The 22,479-nt window shown below is 42.2% G+C and overlaps 1 protein-coding gene across 1 annotated transcript in view; it reads right to left on the reverse strand.

Moving 5' to 3' along the window:
• lama5 (laminin, alpha 5) overlaps positions 1-22,479 on the reverse strand; it is a 377,869-nt gene that overhangs the window by 116,987 nt on the left and 238,403 nt on the right. Inside the window, exons 28-32 of the mRNA XM_063041218.1 lie at positions 14,692-14,800; positions 13,112-13,209; positions 11,060-11,264; positions 7,262-7,388; positions 5,226-5,365 (exon numbers count right to left, since the gene is read on the reverse strand). Coding sequence (XP_062897288.1) covers positions 5,226-5,365; positions 7,262-7,388; positions 11,060-11,264; positions 13,112-13,209; positions 14,692-14,800 — 679 coding nt within the window. The remainder of the gene's footprint in view (positions 1-5,225; positions 5,366-7,261; positions 7,389-11,059; positions 11,265-13,111; positions 13,210-14,691; positions 14,801-22,479) is intronic.

Here is a 22,479-nt window from a genome sequence, read left to right on the forward strand (position 1 = left end):
ACCAGTTCTGGTTGCCTCACTACAGGAGGGATGTGGAAACCACAGAAAGGGTGCAGAGGATATTTACAAGGATTAGATTAGATTAGGATGTTGCCTGGATTGGAAAGCATGCCTTATGAGAATAAGTTGACCGAACTCGGCCTTTTCTCCTTGGAGAGACAGAGGATGAGAGGTGGCCTGACAGAGATAATGAGAGGCATTGATCGTGTGGCTAGTCAGAGGTTTTTTCCCAGGGCAGAAATGGCTAGCACGAGAGAACACAGTTTTAAGGTGCTTGGAAGTAGGTACAGAGGAGATGTCAGGGGTAAGTTTTTTTACGCAGAGCGTGGTGAGTGCATGGAATGGGCTGCCGGTGGAGGTGGTGGAGGCGGAGATTCCTAGATGGATACATGGAGCTTAGACAGGTAGAGGGCTATGGGTCAGCCTAGGTAGTTCTATGGTAAGGACATGCTCGGCATAGCTTTGAGGGCTGAAGGACCTGTATTGTGCTGTAGGTTTCCTATGTTTCTATCATGAAGCAGGTACAGGAGCCTGAATGCGCACACTCAGGAAGAGCTTCTTCCCCTCAACCTTTTTAATTTAACTGTACATAATAAAATATTATATATAAAAACCCACATTGTATTGGACAGAATATGTAAAATCCTCATGGTGTCTTATTACAAGATAAGAGACCATGCCAACTCTGAACAACTCCATTCCTTCTCCTCTGCATCTCGACCTCCCTCATATGCCCATCAATTCCACCCTCTGATTTTTTTGCCATTTATTTACACCATGGGGTAATTTATGGCAGCTATTAATCCTACCAGTACATCTTTTGGATAGGACAAGAAACTGCAACATCTTGTTGAACAGCATGTCATCATGGGAAGAATGTACAAAATTCACACAGACAACGCAGTAGTGCGCCAGCGGCCTGGGTTCTATTCCCACGGCTGTCTGTGAGGAACTTACACATTCTGCCCAAGACCACATGGGTTTCTTCTGGGTGCTCCAGTTTCCTTGCACATTCCAAAGACATACAGGTTTATTGGTTAATTGGTCACATGGTGCAACTGGCCAATGTGGGCTTGATGGGCTGCAAGGGCCAGTTACTGTGTTGCATCTCTAAATAAATAAACCACCAGAGGTCAGAGTTGAACATGAGTTCCTTGAAGCTACAGGTTTCCCCCGCCATCCGAAGGTGGAGCGTTCCTATGAAATCATTCGTAAGCCGAAATGTCATAAAGCGAAGAAACAATTACCATTTATTTATATGGGAAAATTTTGTGAGCGTTCGCAGACCCAAAAATAACCTACCAAATCATGCCAAATAACACATAAAACCTAAAATAACAGTAACATATAGTAAAAGCAGGAATGATATGATAAATACACAGCCTCTATAAAGTAGAAATACTTTTCCACAATCATTTCTGAACTGTTCTCCGTAGCAAAAATCTCACGCAAGCGCTGTTGGCAAAAACACGGCGCAAGCGCACTCCGGTAACCTTTAAGCTATGAAGCTGCCAAATCATACCAAATAACACGTAAAAATACACAGCCGACATAAAGTAGAAATAATGTATGTACAGTGTAGTATCACTTACTGGAATTGGGAAGACAGCACAGAGCACACTGATGATGGTGTGTTAGACTGAGTCGTCGCAGGTTGGCTGGTGCAGTGGCTCCCACTCTCCAGGCCACCGACCGATACCGATCCGTGAAGCACGCAGGGGTCCAGCGGTAGCCGGGAGGCACACAGCACATCTTTAAGAAAAAAGCCAAAATAAACATGCTAATTAATTAGGTGCCGCCCGGCACGTAATTGTCGGCCCAGATCAGTGCCAATTTCCGACTGCGTCGTCTCTGATCTGGGCCAACATTTACATGTGGGGCGGCACCTAATTAATTAACATGTTTATTTCGGCTTTTTCTTAAAGATGTGCTGTGTGCCTCCAGGCTAACGCTGCATTCTCCGTGAATCGGTATCTGTCCGCGGCCTGGGTGCTGGGGTGGTGGGACACTGGGGTGTCATCTCATCGTCTGTTTCCATTAGAGCAGGCAGCTCATCTTCTCCTATGACTGCCTGCCTCGATGTCGAAGGTCAGGGTTCATTATCTGCTATGGCTGATGTGGAAGGCTTGCTTGACTGCTGAGCCTCGCGCATTTTTCTATCATACAGTTCTTTGTAAGGACTCAAACCATCTTGCAAATATCCCCTAAACCTACGTACCCTTTCAAAATTAAAGTCGTACTTTATCATTACTCATTCGGTTTCGATTGTTATCCTTTCCTCTTCCAATTGCATCAGCTCTTCATCTATCAGTTCTTGGTCATGGGATGCCAAAACCTCTTCAACATTATCTTCGTCAACTTCCACAAGCCAAACTCACTTTGTCCTTGCTTCATTCACCACGATCGAAACGCTTAATAATGTCTAGTTTTACGCTAAGTGTAACACCCTTACGAGCTCTTTTAGGCTTTTCCGATACCATAGAACTCACCTTGCAGATGACTGCTCACAGGCACGTGTTAAAGCAATGCCGTTCTGAATCCGGGGGAGAGCAGCTGCTCGGGGCGCGCACTGCCTTTTATCGCGCGCTGAATTTTTTTCGTAACAGTGAAAACACCTTCTGAAAGCGAAACCAGGGTACGAATGTAGGTCTTTCGTAACAGTGAGGTTTCGTAAAGCGAACGTTTGAAAGGTGGGGGACACCTGTACTGTGTCACCCTATTCAGTTGAATGAAAGCAAATATCAAAGGCAGAGTGCAATTCATGCAGATTCAGCACTGGCACTTCTGCTCCAAGATGTCTGTAATGCTCTTGAATTTTGTGATAAAGTATAACGGGGAAGTATTAACCCCATATTGGAACTGCAGACACCAGAAACAAATCAATAACATGTGGCTCAATATTCCCACATCTTCCAACAGAATCCAAGAAAAATCCTGACAAAAAAAAAGACTTGAAGTCAGCCCAGGATCGGTAAATGCTGCAGTGCCCTGCAGGGGATCAAGATTACTGAGGTCACCAGTAACTCCAGATGCTGGAAGTCTCCATTTCAACAGATCAAATGTCACCATTGAACACAGATCACAGAGAGCAGAGAGATCAGGGATTATATGCGCACATTTCATTTCAAATGCAGGGCAGGTTGAGAAAGTGATTAGAAAAGTGCACAGGGTTCTGGACTACAAAGTACAACATCAAGTCAGTTGTGATGAAAGTTATAAAAGATTGGTTTGACCACAGCTGGAGTATCGTCATCTGTTTTAGGTGCTGCACCTTACCAGACAGATGTAAAAGGGAATGTAAAACATTTATTAAAAATAAATCCAGGACTGAGGGACTTTAATTACACAGATACACTGGAAAAGCCGAGTTTTCCTCTTTGGGACAGAAGTAGAATATAGAAGGAAGATGTTCAGCATTTCTGAGAAAATGAGAAATTGTGCAAGGAATATTCGGCAAGGTACTTTGAAAATTTTTCCAATTGTGCCTTAGGCTCGTAGGAAATAATTAAAATGGGATATGCAATTAAGTATTATCATTCATGCACCAATCTCTCAGCACAACCACCCCACCAGGGTACAGACGGCAGAGGCTCCAGATGTCATTAACTCCTACTCTCAGAGCAGCTCTGACAGAAATGTTTTACATGAGAAAGCAGGTGTACGTTCAAAGTAAAATTATCAAAGTATGTAAATGCTACCATGCACTACTATGACATTCATTTTTGGCAAGCATTTACAAGAAAAACTACAATAGAATTTTAAGAAAAACTGTACATAAACAAAGACTGACAAACAACCAATGTGCAAAAGACGACAAGCTGTGAAAATATAAATAATACTGAGAGTACTTGGAAGTGAGTTGTAAAGAGTACTTGAAACTGAGTCTGTAGGACACAGAATCAGTTCAGAGTAGTGGTAAATGAGCCTGATGGTAGGAGGGTAATAAATATTCCTGAACCTGGCAACGTGGGACTTAAGGCCTACCCGATGGTAGCAGTACATAGAGGGCATGGCCTGGATGGTAGGGGTCTTTGACCCCGGATGCAGATTTCTTGTGGCAGTGTTCCATGTAAATATACTCAGTGGTGGGTGGCCTTTGTCTATGATGGACTGGACTGTATGCACCACTTTCTGTAGCTTTTCTGACCTGGGCATTGATGTTTCCATAACAGTCGTGATGCAGCCAGTTAGGTTATCTTCACTTCATCTACACAGGTTTGGCAAAGTTTTTGATCACATGGTGAATTTACACAAACTGTGAAGGAAGTAGAGGCACTCTCTTCCTTCCCTTCTTTGTGATGACACTTACAGGTCTCAGAACAGATCCTCTGTTTTGTTAACGCCAAGAAATTTAAAGCCACTGACCCTCTCCACCACTGTGCCACGTGATAGACAGAAAGGGTAGAGAGACACCATTACCATGGGTAGAAGAGACCAAGGACACGAGGACATAGAGAAAAAAGCAACTTGAAAAGCAGGAAGTGCAAGGAATTCAACATGATGAATGGCAAGGGCCTAGGACACTCCACCAGAGGTAATGGTGGAGACCATTTCCAAGGAAGCTGGGTAAGTATCCCAATGGAAAGAATTTACATGACAATGGAAAGGGAGATGTAATGGGACTAGTTTTTGCTTGGAACTGGGAGAAACCCGATGGGCCGGATGTCCTTCTACTACACTGTAACAATTGGCTTATTCTGCACAGGATTCAACAAGAGCAACAAGGCCAAGTTGCTGAGTCAGACTTTCCAGGGATGTGTAAATGTGTGTCACCGTGGGAAATTCCAGATTAGAAGACAGTCCAAGGCCTGTAGGAATGGAACAGTATGGTGCAATGGGGAGATGGCTGTGACTTTGCTAGATAGTCCAGAAGGGTTTGAAATAGGAGGACTTAGAAGGCAAGCTCCCAATTCAACCACTTTCAACCTTGTCTGTGGATATTTAGTGCTTTGATTTCTTGACCTTCCAGGAACTCAAACAGAAGAAATCTGTCAGTGGGACATACACTAGAATAGCTTCAGACGTCATTAACTCCTACTTTCAGGAGCATCTAGACACTGGAGGCGTATGGAGCTCCAGGAACTACAGTGGTGAGCGTTGAACTCATGATCTTTTGACTGAGTGTGTTATGGGAATTCTGTCAGAATAGGAAGACCTTATTAGAACTAGACGTTGTAGATGTCAGAATGTTTTCCTTACAGCCTTAAGGTTATTTTAATGCTTACCAGCCACAGAGTCTTGCCGTCTGGAATACGAATGATAACAGACACCTCGTTGTCAGTTATGTCCAGAACAATCCTATTTTCGCAAAGAATTACTGTGCGACATCCATAGCCATGGGGGCAGAAGGAAGCGTTGGCATGACCTGGAAGGAAAGAAATACGAGGTGTTCGTCAAGTCAACACTGTGCAGGCAGTACGGGGTTGGCAGCAGAGTAGATAAGACACTGGACTACGGGTGTAGACGACTAGAACTATGATTCCAAAAAAAGTCCCAGGACATCTTCAAGGAGCTTCAGAAAGGTGGCACTCATCATGAAGGACCCACATTGCCCAGCTCATGGCTTGTTCTCACTGCTGCCATCAGGGAGGAGGTACATAAGCCCGAAGGCACACACTCAACGATACAGGAACTGCCTCTCCCCCTCTGCCATTCTGAATAGACATTGAACTCCTGAACACTACCTCACTACTTTTATATTTCTATTTTTGTACTATTTATTTAACTATTATATTTATTGAAATTCACAGTTTTTTTCTATTATTATGTATTGCAATGTACTGTTGCTTCAAAGACAACAAAGTTCTTTTTTTTTCTTTCCAGTAACATTAAACCTGATTTTTATTTTGATTCTGATCCCCATATAGGGCTACTGATAGAAATTACAGCACTCCATATGATTATTCACCAACAGGTAAGATCTTTCTTCAATAATAGATAAAATGAGATGAGGGAATTGGAAAAGTTTCACACACTTAATTATGGCCATATTGATCAGTGCATTAATTCCCCAAACACTCCAACTATTTCTCACAGATCTGCCCAAAGCTGCACACACCACGAGAAAACAGACTGGAACATTAGTTGTTCTACTGGATTGGTGAGGGTTTGTCCAAATCCCACCATGGTATCTGAGAATTTTACATTTATTAAATGAAGTGGAAATTAAAATCATCATATCTGTAATGTTGACCTTGAAATATGACTGCTCTTGAAAATTTAAATAAAGGAAATCTACAATTCTTAAGGGTATCTGAAACTAAGACCCTCTACACTAACTTCTGGCGTTACTGGGAGAGGTGTTAAAAGCTGACCATACCAATGGAGGTTCTATCTCACTGTACGAATAAATATAGCCCAACAGTCAAACTGAAGGTATTGAGTGGATAATACAGGCTTGGATTGTTTGCTTTGAGGATACTGACATCTCCATATCCACCAGTCTATTTATTACCTGGCTGCTTCAAGTCAGCCACAGTGTGAGACTGGAGTCACATGGGTGGGGAGAGGTGTTATATGAGAAAGGCAAAACATGGTAGGCTGTCATCCCTGTATGGGCATTTACACTTTGGGTGGGAGTCCGCCAGTGAGGGCTGTCTGACACTCTCGTTGTGGTAACCCAGCATCACAACCACCAGCTGTGAGCCAGACTGAAAGACATCATATCCTGGAATGGGAGCTGAGAAATAAAATACACCCAGGAAAAGATGAGCTGTACTCTCTCTCAGTACAACACAGGAGCAGAATTATGACATTTGGTCCATCAAGGCTGCTCCAACATTTTATAATGGCAGACTTACTTTCCCTCTCACCCTCATGCTCCTGCCTTCTCCCTATAACCTTTGACACCCTTACTAATCAAGAAGCTATCAACCTCCACTTTAAATACACCCAGTGATGTGGCCTGCACAGCCATTGGTGGCAATGTGTTCCACAGAAACACAAGGCTTGTAGTTTGAGGCCATAATTATCTTCCATCAGATACTCTGTCCCTGACTCGCTCAGTCTTCTGGGACCCCGACAAACTCCAATTTTTATGTCCACAAACTCAGATCCTTTCTTCCCTGCCCCATCTCCAAACATAGGTTCCAATCCTCTCAGCAGCACCCCTCCTCACCTTTCTCAAACCCACTCTCCTTGTAGAGCCAACACCCAACCCTCTTCCTGGATCTCAGAACACAGAATCCTTCCCTGGGCCAAACCCATTCACCCTCTTGACGGTAAATCCCGACCCACCCATAGATTCGGACCTTGAGCTTACCTTGCCAAATCCGCCCTCCATTAATCAGCACCTCCGCTGCAAAGGTAGGGTTCTCTGGCTGGTAGAAGTGAATCACAAAGACGTAGCGACCCAGAGTCTGAATGCGACCACCAAAGGTGACGACAGTCTGCAGAAGAACAGTTACACAAGGTCAGGTGAATAAGAACAATGTCAACCAGCTCACAGTCCAACACCATCTCTCCATTCTTCAAAACCCAAGCTCATAATAGCACGAGAAAAGGCCCTTCAGTCATGCTGACCAAATTACCTTCTCCGTTATTTTCTTCTGCCACTGAGAAGTATTTCACAAAAGAAGTTTACTCCTCACAGAAGAAGGCTGTTTAACTTTTCAACGATCCAAGATTTGATGCCCCACCCCCACTTGTACTACTTTAGATTTACAGTGAGCAGCTGAGGAACCTGTCAGAGTGACTGGTCAGTAATTGAGACATCTCAGGAACACCATGCCTCAGACTTTAGCAGCTAGCTGCAAGTGACTCTTTCAGGCTGGGTGTAACAATAGTCACAGTCATAGAGTCATACAGTATGGAAACAGGCCACTTCACCCAACTTGTTCATGGTGACCATGTCACCTACTGAGCTTGTCCCATCTGTCCACATTTGGCCCAAAGCACTCAAAACCTCTCCTCTCCCTGTACTTATCCAGATGGCCTTGAAATGCTGTTATTTCTTGAAATGTCATTATTTCTGGCAGCTCATTCCAAACATACACGTGCAGAAAGTGCTTCCGATGTCCCCCAGATACCTCTTGCCTCTGATCTTAAACCCAAGATCGATTGTCTTTAACACCTCATCCCTGGGAGAATAAAGACTATGTTCCTCCAACATGTCTCTGCTGATCATGATCTTACGTTATAGTTCTATCAAGTCATCCCCTAAAACTCCTACATTTGAGGGAATCTCTAGCCTACACAGTCACTCCTCTTAACTCAGGACCCTAAGTCCAGCCAGCCTCTTGGTAGATCTTTTTCTGCATTCTTTTCAGCCAATAACATCTTCCCTAAAGCAGGACAGGCAAAACTAGGTAATGTTTCAAGAGTGGCCTCACCAAAGTCAGGAAACCTGTAAACTTAGCATCCAAAGGGAACTCTGTTTGGTCTGACCTAGCAAGCGTACACTATTAAAAGATCTGTCCATACACCAGGATGGACAAATGGCCACCCCAGATGTCAAACCCAGTCACTCCACTCCCAAGGTAGTCTGCTGCAATTAACCCCACTCAGGTCGTGATCTACTGCCATCCCCATAATATCCAGGTGAATGATCTTGTCCCTGAACCAGCCTCTCTTGTGGACTATCTATTCCACAGTTGGTCAACATCTCAATATGGATATCCACTGCCTAGAAAAGGAATAAAAAAGGAATTAAAACTGCATACTACATTCTCAATGCTGCTGGGGTTTCAGACGACTAAGTCTTCCGAGACCACCTTACTAGGAATATCAGGGCTGGAATGTGACTACGAAGTGTGTACATTGGTGCAGTACAGCAAAGCCTGACCCTGTTATCGATGATGTCCAGGTGCTTTGCAGCATTGATGTGAACAGCAGTCGGAAAGAATCGTGAATGATTTGTCAATATGACTGAATCAAAAGCTACAGTTCCAAGAGTTGAACTCAACTTCCCCTTTAACTCCTCACTGGCTCAATTGTCTCTTCTCAACCATAAGTCAACCTCAGTGGATCTATTCACCCAGTCACAAAACTCCTTTGGAATCAGAATGAGAACCAGGTTTCTTATCACTGGTATATTTCATGAAATTTATTTTGTGGCAGCAGTGCAGTAAAAAACATTAAAAATTTATTGTAAGTTACAATAAAAAAAATAGATAAACAGCACAAAAGAGGAATAGCAAGGTAGAGTTCACGGGTTCATGGACTGTTCAGAAATCTGATGGCAGAGGGGAAGAAGCTGTTCTTAAAATATTGTGTGTGGGTCTTCAGGCTCCTGCACCTTCTCCCTGATGGTAGTAATGAGAAGGGGACATGTCCTGTGGTGGTGATGAGTTTCTCACTGCCCAGTTACCTGCTACATTTAAACTCAGTAAATGGATTTTTCATGGGGAGCTGAACCACAGATAACCTCAGCTCAGATGTTTGATCAGGAGAGAGCCAGCTGACTTACAATTACATTTGGTGCAAGAAAAGGAAAAATTAGTCATTTGTGCTGTTGACAAAAAGCACTCCAACAGCCACATTTTTTAATGCATTGCAGTGTAATATTGGCACAAAACTACACATTTCATGACATACATCAATCATATTAAACCTGATTCTGATTCTGACAACTTTTGCCTCCACAGATGCTGCCTGACCTACCGAGTTTGTTATTATTTCAGAAGACCTGTCTGGCACATTATTGCAATTACAAAGAAAGCACGGCAGCACTTCTACTTCCTTAGGAGTTTGTGAGGATTTGGCATGACATCTAAAACTATGACAAACTTCTCTGGATGTGTAATTCAGAGTATAATGACTGGCTGCATCACAGCCTGGTATGGAAACACCAATGCCCTTGAACAGAAAATCCTACAAAAAGTAGTAGATGCGGTCTAGTCCGTTACAGGTAAAGCCCTCCCCATCATTGAGCACATCCGTACGAAGTGTTGTTGCAAGAAAGCAGCATCCTTCATTGGGGACCCCCACCACCCAGGCCATGCTCTCTTCTCCCTGCTGCCATTCAGGAAGAAGGTACAGGAACCTCAATACTCACATCATCAGGTTCAGGAACTGCTACTACCCCTCAGACTTCAGGCTCTTGAACCAAAGGGGATAACTTCACTCGCCCAACCACTGAAATGTTCCCATAACCTATGGACTTACTTTCAAGGACTCTCATATTCTCAATATTTATTACTTACTTATTTATAATTTTTTTTCTATTTGTATTTACACAATTGATTGTATTTTGCAAACTGGTTGAACACCCAAGTTGATCTTTCAATGAAAGCAATCTTTCATTGATTACATTATAGTTATTATTTGATTTCCAGTTCTGGTCACTGAATTATAGGAAAGATGTCAACAAAATAGAGAGAGTACAGAGAAGATTTGATAGAATGTTACCTGGGTTTCAGCACCTAAGTTACAGAGAAAGGTTGAACAAGTTGGGTCTTTATTCTTTGGAGCGTAGAAGGTTGAGGGGGGACTTGATAGAGGTATTCAAAATTATGACGGAGATAGATAGAGTTGACATGGATAGGCTTTTTTCCATTGAGAGTAGGGGAGATTCAAATAAGAGGACATGAGTTGAGAGTTAAAGGACAAAAGTTTAGGGGTAACACAAGGGGGAACTTCTTCACTCAGAGAGTGGTAGCCGTGTCGAACGAGCTTCCAGTAGAAGTGGTTGAGGCAGGTTCGATGTTGTCATTTAAAGTTAAATTGGATAGGTATATGGACAGGAAAGGAATGGAGGGTTATGGGCTGAGTGCAGTTTGGTGGGACTAGGTGAGAGTAAGCATTCAGCACGGACTAGAAGGCCCGAGATGGCCTGTTTCTGTGCTGTAATTGTTATATGGTTATATGGATTTACTGAGTATGCCTGCAAGAAAATGAATCTCAGTGTTGTGTATGGTGACATATATGTACTTTGATTATAAATTTAGTTTGAACCTTGCGTTTGATATCATTGGACTGTGACTTTTTCAGCTGAGAAGTTAACAACCTGTCCCAGTTTTCAGGGGCAATTCTAACACACTGTTGGAAGGCAATGCCCAAACTGCAGTTTATGCAAGTACGTGCGAGCAAGTGAAGACAAGCAACGGTAGGTGGCAAATACCTGAGGGAATCGAAGCAAGGTTAAGTCAGCTGTCTCCACAATGGTGGGTGGATGAACAGGAGGCTGCTGTGGTCCACTAGTCCTGACCACTGGAGGAGTTCTCAGTGGGTAAAGGTGCAGAAGAGTCGAGGCAGTCGATACCTCACCTTGCGTCAGTGTAATGGACTGAGACGGCTTTTGAAACCTGGATGATGAGCAGGCACCACTAAAGACAAAGAGCAATAAAAAACAATAAAGGGTATTGCAGTAATGTAATGAAGCCTCTAGATGTCAGACTGCATAATGATGAGAATTAAGACATCCATCGGGTTAAAAAAAAAGCAGAAATGCTAGGGCTATAGTTCAACACAGTACTGACAAGTAATTCATTTTGATGGGAAGAATAAAAGGCAATAAGAGAGAGATAAGAAAAGAGGCTTGTAGATGTCTGCACATAATGTACTCAAAGTACAATATTAAGATGATAAGGCTATTAAGTCCCTTAATTTATGTCTTATTTTACAGAGGCAAAACTATATTCTGAATTGTTTATAACTGGAAACTGAGAGTAATACATTCAAATCAAGAGACCTTAAGCAAGTCTTAAGTAATCCAGTTTATATCAGGATCCATTAAAGATGGTCCAAATTCACCCATTAACAGGATTGACAACATCCAAGTCATTTGATGCACACTTATTTATTCATTGAGATACAGTGCAGAATAGGCCATTGCAGCCAGCAATCCCCTGATTTAATCCTAGCCTAATAACAGGACAATTTGCAATGACCAATTAACCTACCAACCAGCATACCTTTGGAGGAAAGCCACGTGGTCACGGGGGAGCATACAAACTCCTTACAAGCTGCAGTGGGAACTGAACCCAGGTCACTGGTACCATAAAGCGTTGTGTTAACCATTATGCTGCTGTGCTGCCTTATACATGATTATAAATAACACAACTCATATCAAGGAAATGATAATATGCTCTGATTTTCATATAAATCTATCAAACTCTAGGCCTTCATTCTGATTCAATTCTTATTGGTCAGGCTTACTTTAAATTTTATTTAAGGTTACTTTCATGATCTATCTATAGAAGCAGCAGCATTTAATACTCATTCAATAATTAGCAATCAAGATATCAACTAAGCATTTGACAGGTTGGACCAAAGAGGCATAACTGTCCCAAGATTTTACTGTGGATCAAAATTGCAGGAGATTGGAGAACAACCCATGCAAAATATCTTAGAGGCAAATGGGGCTGTGGGGCAACAAATAATCTGCTGGAGGGACTCAGTGGACTGAACAATATCTGTGTGGGGGGGGGGGTTGATATTGTTGGTATTTTGGACAAATCGCTGCATCAGGACCTGATACATGGTTTCAAACCAAAACATACAATGTACCTTGTAATGATCTTGCACTGCACTCTTTTCAGTAGTATTCACACTTTTTTTTTTGCATTGTTATTGTTTTACCTTATTCTAGCTCAATACACTGCGCAATGATTTGATCTGTATAAACAGTACGCAAGACAAGCTTTTCACTGTATCTTGGTACGTGGGACAATGATAAACCAATACCAAAACATGAATAATTTCTGTATCCCACATAGATGCTTCTCAACTGAGTTCCTCCAACTTACTGTTCGTGCCATACATCCTATTTGTGTCCTGTTCGACCTTAAGGAAGACATCCTAAATTTGTGCAGTGCTAAGGATTTGTTGCAATATAATAAACAAATTAAAAGTTTAACGACGAACTTTGCCAATAATTGGAAACACAGATATCCACATCCATGCTGTACTTTCCTGTGGACTTGTGAGGGCTGATATCCGCTAAACTTTCTGTAACTTATTTTAGGAAATGCTCCAACATTTCAGGAAAACACCAAGAAGTGCAAAATTACATCAGCAAAGAATAATTCTGACCGCCTGGATTTTTTGAATTCAATGATCTAATGTAAATTTCTGTTATCTTTCAGGAAGTAGATAATAGTCTGAAGAGACTGGCTAACCATGCAGTATCACTTAGAAAAACAGGAAGAACATACAAAGCGGTCTACGTCACCTGTCTGGTTCAAACGTTCCATGAGTGCTGATGCAATATATGCTTGGCAGTACATATTCCATGGTGAATTGCTCATGGGGTATGAGATACACCTTGTGCTGTAACGAATAACAGAAATCAGCAACTGCACTGTACTTGGTCTTGATCTAGTCAGAAGTTACAGATTGGAGCGCTCAGTACCGCATCCACCATTTCACAATAGACGCCCGTGGTTTGTAAAGTTCAAAAGTAACTTTATTGTCGAAGTACATAACCAACCTTGAGATTTATTTTTTTACAGGGAAAAAAAGAAATGCAAGAGAATTCTACAAAAGTAAATCCAACATAAACAGACCACGACTGACAGACAACCAATGTGCAAACCAAGACAAGCTGAACAAATAAAAATATAGTACTGAGATCAGGAGTTGTAAAGAGTCCATGAAAGTGAGCCTGCATGTTGAAGAATCAGTTCTGTGTTGAGGTGAGTGAAGTTATCCATGTCAATTCATGAGCCTGATGATCGTAGGGTAACTGTTGCTGAACCTGGTGGTGTGTGACCTAATTTTTCTGTATCTCCTGCCTGATGTAGCAGCAAGAAGGGAGCATGTGGTGAGAAGAGTTGACATGATAAGCACAGACTTTTGTGGCCACTAATGCAACCAAGAGAGCATCCATTTTCTTAAAGAAGCTTGGCTTGATAATTAGACTAAACATTAAATTACATGGATCATAGAGGTCTCTGGCCTATACTCTAGCGTCATATTCCGGAGCAAATATCATTCATTGTTGTCACTGAACTGGCCTATCCCCAACAATATTACTATATCAAGATATCAACTAATATTTGGTACAAAGAACCAGAAAGGATGACTACACCCCAAAATTTGCATCCGACAGCCAAAAGAGGGCATGGATGCTGGAATGTGGGGCAACTGGAGGAACTCAGTGGATCAAACAACATCTGGGGGTGGGGGCATGAACACCTTATATTCCGTCTGGGTAGCCTCCAACCTGATTGGATGATTATTGATTTCTACTTCCGGTAAACAAATTTCCCCTTCCCCCTCTTCCTCTATTTCCCTCTTTGACCTTTTACCTCTTCTCACTTGCCTAACATTTCCCATTGGGTCCCCCCCCCGCTTTCCTTTCTTCTATAATCCACTCTCCTCTCCTATCAGGTTCCTTCTTATCCAGCCCTTGACCTTTCCCACCCACCTGGATCACCTATCACCTTCCAGCTAGCCTCCTTCCTAACACCACCCCCCCAACCTTTTTATTCTGGCATCTTCCCCCTTCTTTATCAGTCCCTCTTTCAAGCCCCCTTAGGATCTTACATGCTCCAAAAACAAATCTTATCCCCCTCTTTTCTAAACAACAAAGTCTAAATGTATGTGGAACAAAATTTCCCAACTCCAACGGTAGGATCTGACCTCTCATCCCCAGATCAGGAGTTCAATCATTTGGTTGCTACTCCAGTGTTTAACTTGTTTGCTGCAATGTTCCTAATTTGTTCAGATAGAGCTTTTGCAAAGAGATTTACAGATAAGCAGTAACGTGAGAAATAATTAGTAATTTAAAATTCATTAGCTATCTCTTACCAGTAGAACATTTGCTGAGTCTGCCACAATCTGCAGTTCAACTCTGGTTGTTAATTCATATACAGCAACACGATTTAAAGAATCAATTGCAACTCCACGGCAGAGAAAACTGGAATTAAAAACAGACCCTGAATTGTTACAAGCTCAAGAAAATCTTCAGATGCTGGAAATCCAAAGCAACCCACACAAAATGCTGGAGGAACTCAGCAGGCCAGGCAGTATCTATGGAAAATAGTACAGTCGACGCTTTTGCTGTGACCCTTCATCAGGACTAATCAAGGGTCTTGGCCCAAAATGCTGACTGTTTATTCTTTTCCATAGATGCTGCCTGGCCTGCTGAGTTCCTCCAGCATTTTGTGTATGTTGCCCTGAATTGTTAGTAAATGACAAAAGAAACCTAGTTCAAACAGGGTTTCTAGTTCAAATTCAAGTTCAATTGTCATTCAACCAGTAATGAGTACGCATAAATACAGCAAACGAAACACAGCATTACTCTGGGCCCAAGGTGCAAAACACAGTACCAACAGCCATACACAGCACAAGGCACACATAGCACATCATTCACGCACATAAAAAAAGTCCAAGTCCCTGGATCCATGAATGCTGCAGCAGTCTGCAATCAAACACAATACACTTGTTTTCTGCTGAGTGAACACTGGAGTGCAGCACTGACTCCAACATGGACGCCACGTCACGCCGGCTCTGGTGGAGCACACCGACTCTGACGCCTCTCTCCTCAGCAGCTGCAAACAGGCAACACAGCGGCTTGAGGCCTAGTCCTTACTACACCCGTGGCAACTCAGCTTCACCACCATTCGTCACCTTTAGTTTGCCCCGTAGAAGCCACTGCATCTGTGCCTGCTGCCATCTTACTGGAAGTAAAATGGCGGTGCTCTCTGATGCTGATGACTTACGGTTTGGTACAGTTTTTACCCACACTATTAAAGACAGTAGGGTTTTGTTTTATATTAGGACATGAGTACACCATAATTCACAGAAATTAATGCAAATTTCCATTATTTTAGTTCGCCGTTATTCAGAATTCAGTTACCGATATAGAAGCACTTTACAGTTCTTTTGCACATGTCCAGCTGAATTGTTGAATTCATTGTCACAGGCCAAGCTTTGGGTACATTTAAGGCTGAGATTGATAGATTCTTGATTAGTCAATGGGGAGAATATGGTTGACAGGGATAATAAATCGGTCATGATAGAAATAGCAGAGCAGACTCAATGGGCCAAATGGCTTAATTCTGCTCCCAGACTGGGTAGGCCAATGTCACTGTATGATTGTTCGAAACCCAAAGTCCAACTTGCCACTTCCTCTTTCTTCATGGGGGAAGATCTGCAGCTAATTGTGCTGGAAATCAGAACAGCAGATTCAGCTCCCTCTTCTCCATGATCTGCTCAGGGGTTCACACAACTCAAACCCACACTATTACTCAGAAAGGTTTTGCTGTCTTAAAGGGAGCACCATTTGCTCAGCACTTTTCATCACTTCAGCTACACAACTGTGTCATGCACCAAGAAAACCAGAGTGTTCAGCAACATAGCCATTTTTTACATTACAGACATTCCACCTCTCCCGGAAGTTCCAGGAGTCTCCCGCATATTAATAGTGGGTCCCTGATGCCTGCAAATTATATACAACATCATGGAAATCAATTTTTTTGAAAGCAAGCGAGAGCTGAAATGAGTTTTTGCAGGGTGGGATGTCTGTGTGTGTATATATATATATATATATATTTAAGCCTTGCTGCCCAGCAATCACCTGATTTAATCCCAGCCCAACCATCGAATAATTTACAAAGGTCAATTAGCCTACCAATTTCACAGGAGGAGGGTCAAGCAAAAATAATGACACGCAGCTGCAAAAGATATATTTGGACGAAACAACATAGGTTTTCAGGAACATCCTTAAAGAAGCAGAAAACTAGAGGAGTTTTGAGAATGCATTCCTGATCTGGACAGTTGAAGGCTCAACGTCCTAAGATGGAACAATTAAGTTCTGTCATGTCCAAGAGTCTAGAATTGGAGCAACCCTGACAACACTAACTTGAGCTAAAGATAGATGAGACCAGGAAGCTGTGTGAAAATTAGAAATTTATTTTTTATATACCTGGAGTAATTGTAAGTCAGCAAGCAAGGAGGTGATGGGTTAAAATTTGGGTGACATTAGGTCTATGGAGAGTAGAACCAGAGATATGTACTGAGACAAAGACATGAATAAGGGTATCAACAGATGAGCTGGGGAAAAACTAGAGTCAGATTATTGTATAGCAATGGAAATAAGTGGACTCACATGGATACCACAGAGATGTCGTGGAAAGTGGTCAACTGGTACTGCACAGACAGCAAACCAAGACCAAAAAATCATTTGCATTTACAGTAAATTTTGCTCATCCTCCTCCTGCCTGTTTACTGAATGAGTCTGTATTTAGTAATGTTCAAAGTTCAAAGTACATTTGCTGCCCAGGGAAGATCCTCTCTGAGAAGTATCTGCACCTGTATATACTGCATTTCTCATTGGTCACATCCAGGAAAAGAAAGAAATGATTAAAAATTCAGTAAAGACACACAAAATGCTGGAGGAACTCAGCAGGCCAGGCAGCATCTATGGAAAAAAGTAGTCAATGTTTTGGGCCGAGACCCTTCAACAGGACTGGAGAAAAAAACATGAGGAGGTTTAAAAGGTGGGGGGAGAGAATCACAAGGTGATAGGTGAAACTGGGAGGGGAAGAGATGAAGTGGGAGAAAAGAGCTGGGAAGTTGATTGGTGAAAGAGATACTGGGCTGGAGAAGGGGGAGTTTCATAGAAGAGGACAGAAGGCCATGGAATAAAGAAAAGGGGGGAGGAGTACCAGTGGGAGGTGATAGGCATGACAGGAGATAAGGTGAGAAAGGGGATGGGGAATAGTGGGTGGGGGGCAGACCATTACTGGAAGTTTGAGGAATCAGTGTTCATGCCATCAGGTTGGAGGCTACCCAGACAGAATATAAGGTGTTGTTCCTCCAGCCTGAGTGTGACGTCATCGCAACCACAGAGGAGGCCATGGACTGACATATCAGAATGGGAAGGGGAAGTGGGACTAAAGTGGGTGGCCGCTTCTTCTGGTGGAGGGAGCATAGGTGCTTGGCTAAGCGGTCTCGCAATCTATGTCAGGTCTCACCGATATACAGGAGGCCACACTGGGAGCACCAGACATAGTATATGGCACCAAAAGACTCACAGGTAAAGTGTTGCCTCAACTGCAAGAACTGCTTGGGGCCCTGAATGGTAGTGAGGGAGGAGGTGTAGGGACAGGTGTAGTATTTGTTCCGTTTGCAAGGATTAGTGCCAGGAGGGAGATCAGTGGGGAGGGACGAATGGACAAGGGAGTTGCATAGGGAGCGACTGATCCCTGCAGAAAGCAGAAAGTGGGGGTGTGAAGGAAAAGACGTGATGGGTGGTGGGATCCCACTGGAGACGGCAGAAGTTGCGGAGTTTTAAGTACTGGATGTGGAGGCTGGTGGGGTGGTAGGTGAGGACAAGAGGAACCCTATCCCTGGTAGGGTGGTGGGAGGATAGGATAAGAGCAGGCGTGTGTGAAATGGAAGAGATATGGTTGAGGGCAGCATTGATGGTGAAAATTCAGTATTTTAGTTTTGAAGTTCTCCGATGTAACTTCGCTGCAGAGCCCAAAGCTCATCTCCATTTCACCCAGGGTTATTTTTTCATGATTCCTCTCCTAATTAATTATACCAGTCTTATACCTTGGCCTTCTGTGTCATATGCAGACATCAAACAGCACTACTGGAACACACAGAAAGAGGACATCACCAGAAAGGCCAAGATTTACTGTTCAGGAATCTGAAGACAACAGTCAACCATATCTCTGCGATCTGAACTAACCTGTTGTCCATGAACCCTGTGTTTAACGGTACTGGTCCATGGCATAAGGAAGGTTGAGAACCCTTGAGCTAGAAACAAAATCATTTGCTTCACAGATATCACGGAAGTAACTTCATGAATTACTGAAATGTATTGAAAAAGTTTAAGTCGAATGAACTTCCGGGTCATCAAGGGAATGGCGGCGTAAGGAAAAGGTCTCTTGACAAAAAAGAAGGTAAACTGCCCCAAAATCGAATTTAGACAAATACTTAATATTGCATAACTATATTAATAAAAGGGGCAAGGATGATGTCTAAGAACAAGAATAAAAAGTCCGCTTCGAAGGCTGATAAACATAAAGAGATACAGCAAGGCGAAGGGCCTAGCTCTCCCACGGCAAGCCAGGACGGAGATAATGAGGGGGAATCGGTGACTCTGTCTTTGATTCTCGGAGAGATTCACGAGTTCCAACAAGATAACAGCAAACAGCTGGAAGATATTAAAGGAGAAATAGTAAAAACTAACTCGCGGATAGATGAAGCCGAAGCGAGGATTGTTGGAGTTGAAGAGAAGCTACAAACTGCCGAGAAAGTGATAGCAGAAATGCTGAAGCTACAAGACCAACTCCAGTGGAAACTAATAGACCAAGAAGGCCGCTCGAGAAGGGAAATGTGAGGATCTACGGAGTTCCTGAAGGAACCGAAGGTAAACCCGGATTGACGATTCCCTTCATGGAGAAGCTGCTTAGAGAGAACCTTGATATACCGGCCGCAAAAGACCTACAGATAGAAAGGGCTCACCGCGCGTTGGCACCACAGCCTCCGGCAGGCGCCCAGCCCAGATCGATTCTGATCAGATTTCTCAGTTACAGAACGAAGGAAGAGGTGCTTAAAAGAGCATGGCAAAAGAAAGGTTTCATGTGGAACAACTGTAAAATCAGTTTAGACCACGACTACGCACCGGGGATTCTTGCCAGACGGAAGGAATATACGGAGAGTCCTGAAGGAAAACAACATCAAATTCCAGACCCTGTATCCAGCTCGGCTGAGAGTCTTTTACGACGAAGGGACAAAAACTTACGCTACGGTGGAGGAGGCAACGTCGGACCTGGCGGACCAGGGACTACCTATTAAAGTTATCACCCAACCGGAGTCGCTACTGGAGAGGATTCGGCAGAAGTCGTGGCAGTTAGTGGGGCGAGGACACTCCACTCGAACCAGAGTGTCAAACTACAAGGAAAAGCTGCAAATATTCAGACGCGAATGTACAGAGCATACAGATTAATTAAGAGAAATGACTGAAAAGAGTAAATCGGACTTAAAAGTAAAATGAAAACTGGTAACTGAAAATAATCTAGGCGGAATAACTTGAATGATAGCAATATGCTCGAGACATAAATAGGAGAAAATTCTCTATGATTATTCAAACTGCTGAGGGCCCTCTAATACAGGGTGAAGATAGAGGTTATTCCTCTGAACTGAGGCGGGTCGGTGCTCAGGCCTCACTGTGGGAAGTCGGGGAAAATTTTCAAATGTTATACGTTCAGAAATGTCTAGGGTATGGTTATATGTCTTGGTTTACTGTTGAGAAGGGATTGCTTACTGTTTGGTTAGAAAAGGAGAGTGCTTTTTTTCTACTAGAGAAAAATGCAAACTGAATTGGTAAAAATAATTTCCTATAATGTTAATGGGGTTTTGAATCCAATTAAAAGAAATAAGATTATGTCTAAATTGAAAAAAGAGAGGGCACAAATAGCTTTCCTCCAGGAAACACATATGAGCCAATCTGAACATGGAAAATTAAAAAGAATGGGCTTTAAGCATGTATTTTATTCATCATATAAATTGAGTCACAAAAGAGGGGTAGCTACTTTAATATCAAGTACTCTTAATTATGAACATATTTCAGAGACTAGAGACAAAGAAGGACGGTTTGTAAAAATCACGGGAAGAATAGAAGGTACAGAAATAACATTGCTGAATGTTTATGCTCCTCCAGGTAGTGAATGGTCATTTTATAGACACATTTTTGACCTAATGGTCAGTTCTCGAGGGGTAGAAATTTGTGGAGGGGATTTTAATATTAGATTAAATCCTATATTAGATTCTTCAAGAATAGTTACTCAGAATAAACCTCTGACTCGGAAAGTGAATTCATTGATGGAGGAGTTGGGAATTATAGATGTCTGGAGGGAATTACACCCTATTATACATATTATACATATTACATATTACTCTTTCCCTCATTCAGCCTATTCAAGGATAGACTATTTCTTTATCTTTAATACAGATAGACTCAGGATAAAAAGCTGTAATATTGCAACAATTGATCTGTCGGATCATAGCCCAGTCTCTATGTCTCTAATCCTGGAAAGGAAAATGAGGAAAACACTATGGAGGCTAAACTCACATATACTTAATAACCCAAAAGTAATGGAGAGATTAAGGGGAGAAATCAAAGAATATCTAGACCTTAATGACACGGGAGAAACATCACCAGTGATTTTATGGGATACATTGAAAGCTGTACTGAGAGGGAAAATTATTTCCATTACTACTCACATGAAAAAAATCAATGCACAAAAATTAGCAGACCTTCAAGGAAAATTAAAACAACTTCAAGTTGGAAATAGCAATAAAAGTAATTCAAATCGAAAACAGGAAATTAGGAAATTGCAAAGTGAAATTGATGATATTTATACATTGGAAACTCAAAGAAATTTTCTTTACCTGAGACAAAAGAATTATGAAGTAGGAGGTAAATCAGCTAGATTATTAGCATATAAATTATGAAAACAACAAGCAGACAATACAATTCATAAAATAAAGAATCCAAAGACAAAGCTTGTGGAGAGTACAATAGGGAAAATTCAAGAGAGTTTTGAAACGTATTATCGAGAGCTGTACTCCCAACCCCGGGCCCCCAATGAGCCCTATATAGACAGTGTATTGAATTTTTTAGATCTACCTAAACTTACAGATTTACAAAATGAAAGTTTATTAGAACCAGTAACTGTCAAAGAACTGAACGTGGCCATCTCTAGGTTAAAGGCTGGAAAGTCCCCGGGTTCTGATGGGTTTACCTCAGAGTGGTACAAGTCCCTGAAGACACAGTTAGCCCCATTACTACTTAACACCTTTAATTGGATCTTGCAGAGAGGAGAAACTCCACCTTCCTGGAGAGAAGCGATTATTTCAGTTATTCCTAAAGAGGGTAAAGATAAACTAGAATGTGGCAATTATCAGCCAATTAGTGTTCTTAATTTAGATTACAAACTATTTACATCTATATTAGCGCGCAGATTGGAAAAGCTTTTACCTGGCCTAATCCATTTAGACCAGACTGGATTTATTCAACAAAGACAAACACAGGACAACATAAGGAGAACTCTGCACATATTAGAACAGGTTAATAAGAACGAGACAGAGACAATGGTAGTAGGATTGGACGCTGAGAAAGCTTTTGATTCGGTTAGTTGGGCATTCCTATACAGAGTGTTAGGAAGATTCGGCTTTCAAGAAAGGTTTATTAAAGTAATTCAGACTCTGTATGACAGCCCAACAGCCCGAATTAAGATAAATGGGGACCTCTCTGACTCCTTCATTTTAGAGAGAGGCACTAGACAGGGATGCCCAATTTCTCCTCTCCTTTTTGCGCTATATATTGAACCACTTGCCCAACTAATAAGACAGAGCGAAATCGTAAAAGGTATCAAGGTGGCAGGGATTGAACAGAAAGTGGCGTTATTCGCAGATGATGTTTTGGTCTACCTGAGTGAACCAGAAAAATCATTTATACGATTGTTTACACTGTTGGATGACTTTGGGAAAATATCAGGTTATAAAATAAATGTAAAGAAAACGCAGGTTGTCCCTAAATTATACACCATCCAAAAAATTGCAGGATACATACGATCT

The sequence above is a fragment of the Mobula hypostoma genome, chromosome 2 (genome assembly GCF_963921235.1).
Source record: "Mobula hypostoma chromosome 2, sMobHyp1.1, whole genome shotgun sequence".
NCBI classification, from domain to species: Eukaryota; Metazoa; Chordata; class Chondrichthyes; order Myliobatiformes; family Myliobatidae; genus Mobula; species Mobula hypostoma.